An 8523-nucleotide genomic window follows, 5' to 3' on the forward strand; every position below is an offset into this window, starting at 1 on the left:
TAGTCAGCAACTGTCCCGCCCCGGAGAGGTGAGTGTAAATAGTCTGGTACTGAAGGGGAGGGGAAGTCAGCCAGCACTGGGCCTTCTACAGATGCCACCTCTGAGGGCTTTCAAAGGCACCAGCATTTGTGTTCTATGTTGGAAGTAGGGAGGGTGTCCCCGATGTTGGAGCTGTGTAGTCTTAGCCCTAGAAAAACACACTTGCTGACTCGGGGCAGAATTAATATCAATTGAATTTATTACAAGTTACTAAGCTCCAAGGCACATTACAGTGTTCTGTTAACTACAGAAATGTATAAAGGACAAACAGAGCAGATTCTCCATGTCTAGCATTTCGCTCTACTGTTCAAAAGCATCCGTGCATCAATAAAGCAAAAACAAAACAACACGTGAAGATCCAACACATTCAGGTCAGTAGAAACAAACCAAAACATTTTCCCTCACAAACTTGCAACAAAAAACACCCACCCCCCAACACCCCCCTTACCATTTTGCAAAGGAAACAGAAAAACAAAACAAAACAGAACAAAATAAAGTGAAGACTTCAACACTTGGGGCTGTTCAGAACTGAAGCTCTCACCATTTTATAGCATCATTTCTTTTTAGGCAGCAACACTGGCCTTGGCAAAAAAAAAAGTCATTTTCTTTTGTGTGTGTTTTTTTCTTCCTTTCAGTGAGTGCATAACATTTACAAAAATACACACCAGCAGCAGTCGTTGCTAAAGGCTATTAATTCTGTACCTAGGCAAACACTCTGCCACCAATAAATGCTAACGAATATGATGCAAATGACCGAACCAATATTATACTGCTTAACACAAACCAGCTTATCCTTCAAATGAAGAAGTTACATACCTTTGTTTCAAAATATAGAAACATACGACGAAAATAATGTCTATACATAAGACTAACTTTTTGCAGTTTGTTATATTCACAATTCTACATCTTGAGAGTGAGGGAAGAGAGGGTCGATGTGGGTGGGGGAGGGGCCCTCTGGACGGGAGAGGAGCTGGTCTGGGGCTAAGGAAGTGGCTGTCTTGCGGTTCAAGGGTCTCTCTCCTTTTTCACTTTAACATCCCCAGCTAAGATCGTCGCGATTTCGCCCTGCATGAAGGCCCAAGGTACATTCGACCCAACCAGGGGGCATTTCTCTCCGCTGGGGCAGTACACCTCGCCGGTCGCCCCCTGGGCCTTGATACTCTCTCTAGAGCAAGGGAAGCAGAATTTGTGGCTGGGAACGGAGGGACACTGAACGAAATGCGTGTCCTCCAAACGTTCGTGGCAAATGGTACAGCAAAGGGGCCCGCTGTTGGCCATAGGGGAATCCGGAATGTTTTGGGGGTGCACTTGGTCCATGCCCGGGTGGGTGCTAGGCGGCGGGGGCGCCACCTGTAAATTCAGGTCCCCGTTCCGTGATGCCAAGCGGCGCTGCCCGGGTACGGAGGCCGGCGACACTGGGCTGCTGCTGTTGCGCCGTGCGGACGCAGTGGTGGAGTGCACAGAACTGCCATCCTTCGGCGAGTGCGCCGTGCCCAGTGTGTCTGCCACCGACATGAGGGCAGCCATGGGCGACGGACCGTTCTGAGGGGCTGACTCGGGCGGGGTGGTCCGGTTGGAATGGGGTCCCAGGGGCGGGGGCGGCGGAGGCGGACCCCCTGCCGCATGCCCCGGCGCCGCAAAGCCCCCGGCCGACATGGTGAGCTTTAATGCCTCGCTCTGGTTCGCCATCCACTGCTGCCTCTGCGGCTCCTCGCCCAGCTTCAGCGCGCCCTCGGCGGAGTCCGGGGGCTCGGGGGACGCCTTCCTCTTGCGCAGGCTGGCAGCTGCGCCCCGGCCCGAGGGGGCGGCGGGCGGCAGGGCCCCGGTCCCCGGGGGCGCGCTGGGGGCGCGGCTTAGACTCACCAGAGCCGTGGGCAGCATGGGGCAGCTGGCGTCCAGGTAGGGCTGGGGCAGCATGTCGGCGCCGGGCACGCCCTCCTTGAAGAAGCGCACGGCCTCGGGCAGCAGGTCTCCAAGTAGGCGCCAGTCCCCAGAACCGTGTTTCTTCTCATACTCCAGATACTTGAAGCCGGAGGAGAGACCCCGACCGAAGTCCTTCATACAGTCCTGGTACATCTGCTTGGCCACACCAGATGCGCTGGAATACACGTTGCCCGAGCCCGTGGGGTACTCAATGAACAGCTTCAACTCGTAGTCCATGCCAGGCTTGGAGACGGCGTCGAAGGCGAAGACACGGCCCAGCAGCGAGTGGTCTTTCTTAAAACGCACCTCGTAGGGCGTGCAGCCGGCCAGCGTGAGCAGCGTGTCGCGGACCATCTTGGGCTTGTTGGCCCACTCCTCCGCGCGGTTGCGCAGGCTCTCGCTCAGCTCAGCCAGGGCCTCGGCGTTTCGCTGCTTCTCCTTCAGCTCGCGCTCCTGGTCAGTGCTCGACACGGAGCCGGGCCTTTTGCCACCAGCACCCCCGCCCACCTCGGCCACCGACGACGAGGTCGAAGATGACGCGGAGGACGACGCGGCCGATACGCCTGGGCCGCCCCCGAGACAAGCTGGGCCCCCGGGGGCCCCGGGGGGCGCGGGCGTCGGGGGCCCACGGCTGCCCAGACCATGAGGCGGCGGTGGGGGCAGCACGGGGGCGCTGGCCGGACCGTTAAGCAGCGTCTGCGGCAGCAGATTAGGGGGCACGGTAAGCTGGGGGCCTCCGCCACCCCCCGGGTTGGGCAGCCCTGTCACTAGTCCACCATGCGTCCCGCGCCGAGACGCCACCGACGCCGCCGCTGAAGACGAGTTGGGGCTCTGGCGGTTCAGCTCCGGGGGTCCCTCCTCCGGTGTGGGCTTGGGGAAGCCGTTGGGGCCCCCCAGGCCATTGGGCAGCCGCGCGGAGTGGCTGCTGGTTCCCAGGCTCACCGGTGGTGGAGGATACTCGAAGCGGCTGCGCTGTTCAACCGCGGCGGCGGCGGCGGCGGCGGCAGCAGCGGCTGCGCTCAGGCCATAGCGCTCCAGGCCGGACGGGGCCGCCAGCACCGCAGGCTTGCTGGAACCATCGACGTGGTTGAGCTGTTGTTGCTGCTGTTGCTGCTGCTGTGCGGCGGCCGCTGCCGCAGCCGCGGCCGCCGCCTCCTTAGCCGACAGGGCCACCGTCTTGACCCCGACGGGCGGCGGCGGCCCGGGGGAGCGGCCGTCCTGGAAGCAGCCGTGCGCCCGCTTCAGCTGACGCGCGGTCTCGATCACAAACTCGATGCGATCCGCGCCCTCGTAGTTGACGCAACCGCGGCATACGGGTTCCGAGAAGTCCCAGATCATGGCCCAGGGCATGCGAGGCAGGTCGCACAGGTAGCAAGACTGTCTTCGGGACGAGGACACCTGCGCCGCCGACATGATGCCGGCCCTCGGGAAGGTAGGCCCCCGCCCCGGCTGTCTCCGCGGCGCTTTCTCCTCCCGGAGGGCTGGCCGGCTGGGGAGGGAGTACGGCTGCGGGGGAAAGAGGGGGGGCGAGAAAGTTCTGCCCCAGGGGCTGGAGGGAGCGCGAGTCTCCACCGCCCGCGCAGCGCCTCGCTGCGGGGGCTCCACCGCCCGGGCAGCGGACGAGTTCAGCCCGCTCCTCGCCCCCACCTCCTACTGCGGCTGTTTCGTCGGGAGGGGAGCTCAGGCGCCTTCTTCCTGGTGTCGCAGACCCGGGCTGGAAGCTCCGGGCCCGGGGGGAGGGGGCGAGGGTGCCGGGTGCTGGCCGCCGTTGGTTCTTGGCCCCCTCCCCGGAGTGGCTGCTGCCTGGAAGCTCGAAAGGGGTTGTCTCTTCCTCTCCCCTGGGGGGGACCCCCTACGACCTGCGTCCTCTCCCCGCCAGGCTCTCTGGGATGAAGGCTAGAGGGTTCAGTGCCACCCGGTGCCCGAGTCCAATCTTGCTGAAGTAGCTGCTTCCCTGGAGGACCGGGGGAGGGGGTGGCAGCCGAGAGAGGAGCTTCTCCCCTCGCAGCGTTGGCCGTTCCGCTGGCGGCAGCTGGGTTTGCACGGCCGGAGGGAGCCGCCGCGGCCACTGCTTCCAGGACGCACGAGAGCAGAGGAGAGGAGCGCACGCACGCAGGCTCCCGCCGCCCCCAGGCCTGGCGGGCGCCCGGGCCCCCCCCGGCTGGCGGCGCTCACGTTGGCTGCAGGGCGCTCGCGCGGCGCCTCGACCCGGGTCGCATCCCTTCCCGCTCGCGCTCGCCCGGAATGTGGGGTTGTGATTGTTACTCTACGTTCCGGAGGCGCGGCTCGGCGCTCCCGCTCGCGCTGCGGCTCGCGCTGTCCCGGGCTCGGCCGCGCGGGATGCCGCCCAGGCGGAGCGCTGACGTCACCGCCATGCTCTGCACCAGTTCTCCCCCCTCCCCTTTACACTTCCTCTGTGGAGCCCACTTGTTGCTCGGGAAAAGCGCATGCGCGGCAGGGCGCCCAGATTCCTCCCAGTCGGCCCCTCCTCCGCGCCTCCGCCCTCCCCTCCCCCCTCGCTGTGTGTGTACAACAGCTGAGGCCCAGCGAGCTAATGCTGGAAGACCAGGGTTGGGGGTGGAAATTAAACAGACTATGACCTTTCCTTTCTCCGCCCGGCTTTCCCAAGTTAAAATGCGTTTGAAAACCACAAGCGTCGTTTCCGATACCGCTCCCCACCCCACTCCGAGCAGTGAATTTAAATGGCCTGTTTCAAGATTTTCGCTGTGAATTTCATAAGGGTATTACCCATTCCATCTGCAATCAAACCTCCCCCCCCCCGGAATGAACGTCACATTCATTGCTACCACTGATGCCGAAGCACCTGCAAAATTAGCTGTTTTCCAGTCTTTCAGAAACTGCCTTTTCGCTTTGTTTTTGTGCCCTGGTCTAGGAACCTGAGCTTCAGCGACGGAGCTAAATGAATTCAGGGTGAGATACCCCTCCCCCAAGCCGTACTCTAAAAATTTTGGCTGAATGTCTAAAGAAGCTACGAGGACCCGGAGGCCTTTAAGGAAAACAGTCTACTGGCTGGGCACAGCTGCATTTGGGGGCAGGGAGGGGGAGGTGCTGGAAAGACCAAACAGGTGAGTGGTTTCTTTGGGATTGATAAAAGAAGGTGGGGGCAGCATTTAATAATGTTGATATATCTTTGTAAAGCACTGTCACAGTTTTCAAAGTTCTTTCTTGTGTGCTGTGATTTCATTCCATAGTGCCCCAGAAGGCTGAGCAAGGCCCTGCTTTCTTTTCCGTTACAAGATCACCTCTTGTCATTAGGGTTTATTGCAGAACAGATATGTTGGTCAAAGGGCTAGTTGGGGCATTTCAACTGATTCTTCCAAGTATTGGGTCTGCTTTTTTTTTTTTTTCATGAAGATTGAGATAATCCTGGGCGAGGCTGGAGAGGGGTGGCAGTATAATGGAATTTCAGGTTCTAGAGTCTGGCACACTAGGTTGGAATTTCCTCTCCGTCACTTACTGCCTCTGTTTTCCACCTGTAAAATGGGATCAGAGCTCCCAACCTATTAGGACTGTTTGAGATTTCATTTTGTTTCTTGTTCTAACAGGAGGCAACTCACTGAGACTTGCTATGGGCCAGGCACTGCTAGGTGGTTTACTTGCATCATCATTAAACTCAGTATTATCTACAAGGTAGATTCTATTATTAACTCTGATTTACAAGCTCAGAAAACAAGGAGGTTAAATAACTTGCCCAGGGTCACACAGCCATTAGAGACAGAACTGGGATCTGAATCTAGTAAGTCTGCTTTGAATGGTGCCTTGACAAGCTTAAGTTCTCAGAGGTGGTTTGGGGTGCTCAAATTTTCCATCAGCTCCCCCCCATTTGTTACAATACATACAAGCTCACGTAAAGTGCTACGCAATTACATCTTCATAACCAACCCCCATGCTCCCCTTCCAAATAGATTGTGCCATTGAATTCTTCCATATACAGAAGTTGTGGATCTGCCACTGCCACAGACTCTAGCATAAATACGCCGTACAGTGTGTAGAACACAGTGTCCGGTTCACAGGAAGCCATCGGTAAGGGTTGGTTATTATTAGTGTTGATGTGAATGTTGGTACTATTGCTGGTTAACGTGTGGAAGTACTTTGCAAATTGCATAGAATGTAAGGATCCATACTCATCACTACTATTACTACTAATTATAATAAAGTTCAGTTGAAGCAACAAGAAGTATTTGTTTTATTTATTTATTTAATTGCACTGGTTCTGTATTTGCAGCAGGTGGGCTCCTTAGTTGTGGCATGCCAACTCTCAGTTGCAGCATGCATGTGGGATCTAGTTCCCAGACCGGGGATCGAACCCGGGCCCCCTGCATTAGGAATGTGGAGTCTTCTCCACTGCACCACCAGGGAAGTAAGTTCCAAGAAGTATTTATTTTTATTTTGACACTTGACCTTCAGAACCTGTTTCCCGCATCCAGCCCTCCCCAGCACCCCTATTTCCCACTCATTCTGGGGCCCTAGATGCAAAAGAAGGTGAGTTTTTAAGGATAAGGAGAAAGGGGGAAGGAAGAGCCCTAGGGAGCCCCTCTTTCATCTCAAAGCAGCCAGATTTCGGTTTTTGCAAAACAGTGAGCTCACTGTGCACTCCCCAACAATAATAAACTTTATCTGGCCGGCTGGCTCCCGGCAGTGATTCCTCTGTAAAGAGCTGCTGGGAGCACTGCCTCACCCTCCCAGACTTCAACCCTCCCCACACCACAGCTACCCTGGAGTGAGTCAAAACATAGGGCTGGGAAATGGAGTGACATTCCCACCAGCCTGGGGCTTGAGGCTGCTTAGCTTTGGCTTGGCTGGTTAATGTTTCTTTATATTAATATTTATTCAGTCTGTCCCTTTATTAAACCAGAAATACTGAAGAAAGCAACTTAGCCCCAACCCTCTAGCCAGGCTGCTAGAGAAAGCAAGTCGGATTCTGTGTCATAGTGTTATATTTGGTATGCACACACATATGTCTCCATCTCCTTGTCTGTCTCTTGTCTTTGCTGTTACTAAAGGAGATATATATACACACACACACACACACACACACACACACATACATGCTGGGTGTCTTCAGACACACAGAGTTAGAAATAAACATGCATTTAAAAAACTTCCATTACAGTCTCATAATCCTTTAATTTAAAAGGCATAGCTCTCTGGATATCCTTCCCCCTCAAAGAATCACCGTCACCTGTGGTGATAAATTTCTTAACTGCTTGTCTGAGATGGCCCCGTTTGGGGTGTGTCAGGGATTGTGAGAGGCAAGAACACCAGTATTTGGGAGATGCATTTCCCTTGGAGAATTCCATGTGACAATACTGCGTTCACAATGGGAAGTAACTGAGCAGGGTGGGGGGGAGGGGGGCTTCAACCTAAGACACCAGGTGGAGAGACCCACAGATGGGACTGAACGCCGGCGGTGGGGTCTGGGGACTGGCAGAGTCAGGGATCAATCTGGCGCAGGGGGAATGCCTGCAATCTTCCCGAAGTTCCTTCCAACGGTTGCTCTCTCCACCCCTCACTCAGCTTGCCATCTGAGCTGGCATTCTCGGAGGACCCAGCTTTAAACTGGAGCAAAAGGTCAGCTCTCCACTTGGCCTTTCCTGAGGCCACAGCACAGCGTTAGGGGTGAGAAGGTTGCAGCGGGCCCACGCACCTCGAAACTCCCTGCAGTCTCCCTCCTGTCCTCCCCCCCGCCGCCCCCGCCGGTTTGTGGCAGAGATGGGGGGGGGGATCTGCCCTGGCATCCTGCAGCCAGCTGGCTCGGCCTTCGAGGAGGCCAGGCTTGAACCTCGCGTCACCCCACTGCAACGTGTGGGCCAAGATCTCAGGCAGGAGAAAGGCCTTTTTTGGTAACGCTCAAGCCCGCAGAAAGCAGGACCCGGTTCTTCGGCCCGCTAGAGACGCCTCGAAGTAGATGAAAACAAACGTGTGGGCTGGGCCCTCCTCTGGCCTCTCCCAGGGCCCCCATACCCACGCCAGGAAGCCCCCGGGCGCTGTGGGCGTGGAGGAATCAAGTCAGCACTGTGATTTACACATTTACTCCCAGGCCGCTTCCGTGGCGGAAGTATTTGCCTTTTCCTAAAGGATTAATTCTGGTATTAAAAAAAAAAGAAAGGATTAATTCAGGCCAAGGCATACGGTTACGCAAGAGCCACTAGATCGTGAAATCCCAGGAACAACGTGATTCGCTAAGAACCCCCGGGGAGGGGAGGCTGCGCCGCCCGCCAGGACCTGCCCAGCCCGGGGCGCGCGGGCAGCCGGGCGCTCCGTGCAAAATTGGGTGGAAGGGAAAAGAGGACGTAGCGGTTGGTGCTGGCACAGCGGCCGCTGCGAGCGATCAGATCTCCGACTGCTTTCTTCCTGAAGGGGCGGGGAGCAGGGAAGAGAAGAAAGGCGGGGGGAGTCGCGTCTGGTTCCTGCTTTCCCCGCTTCCTCTCCTAGCCAGCGTGCCAGGGCACGGGGGAGCCCAGCGCTGCCCTCAGCAAAAGCCGGTGTGTTTTTTCAAGTTCAAAAATAAGGGAACCCTGGAATGAGTCTCCCAGGGAC

At 56.8% G+C, this 8523-nt stretch overlaps 1 protein-coding gene across 1 annotated transcript; it reads right to left on the minus strand.

The window, feature by feature from the left end:
• Positions 1 to 203: 203 nt before the first annotated feature.
• IRF2BPL (interferon regulatory factor 2 binding protein like) lies at positions 204 to 6163 on the minus strand. The gene has a single exon (XM_007106972.4). It carries the CDS (start codon positions 3373 to 3375, stop codon positions 1045 to 1047), a length of 2331 nt encoding a protein of 776 aa, XP_007107034.2. The 5' UTR covers positions 3376 to 6163; the 3' UTR covers positions 204 to 1044.
• Between the last annotated feature and the right edge of the window lie 2360 nt (positions 6164 to 8523).

This window comes from Physeter macrocephalus, chromosome 11 (assembly GCF_002837175.3).
Source record: "Physeter macrocephalus isolate SW-GA chromosome 11, ASM283717v5, whole genome shotgun sequence".
In the NCBI taxonomy this organism is placed as follows: Eukaryota; Metazoa; Chordata; class Mammalia; order Artiodactyla; family Physeteridae; genus Physeter; species Physeter macrocephalus.

Coding starts and splice junctions, on each gene's coding strand:
- IRF2BPL (XM_007106972.4), bottom strand. CDS start 3,375: ATGTCGGCGGCGCAGGTGTCCTCGTCCCGAAGACAGTCTTGCTACCTG.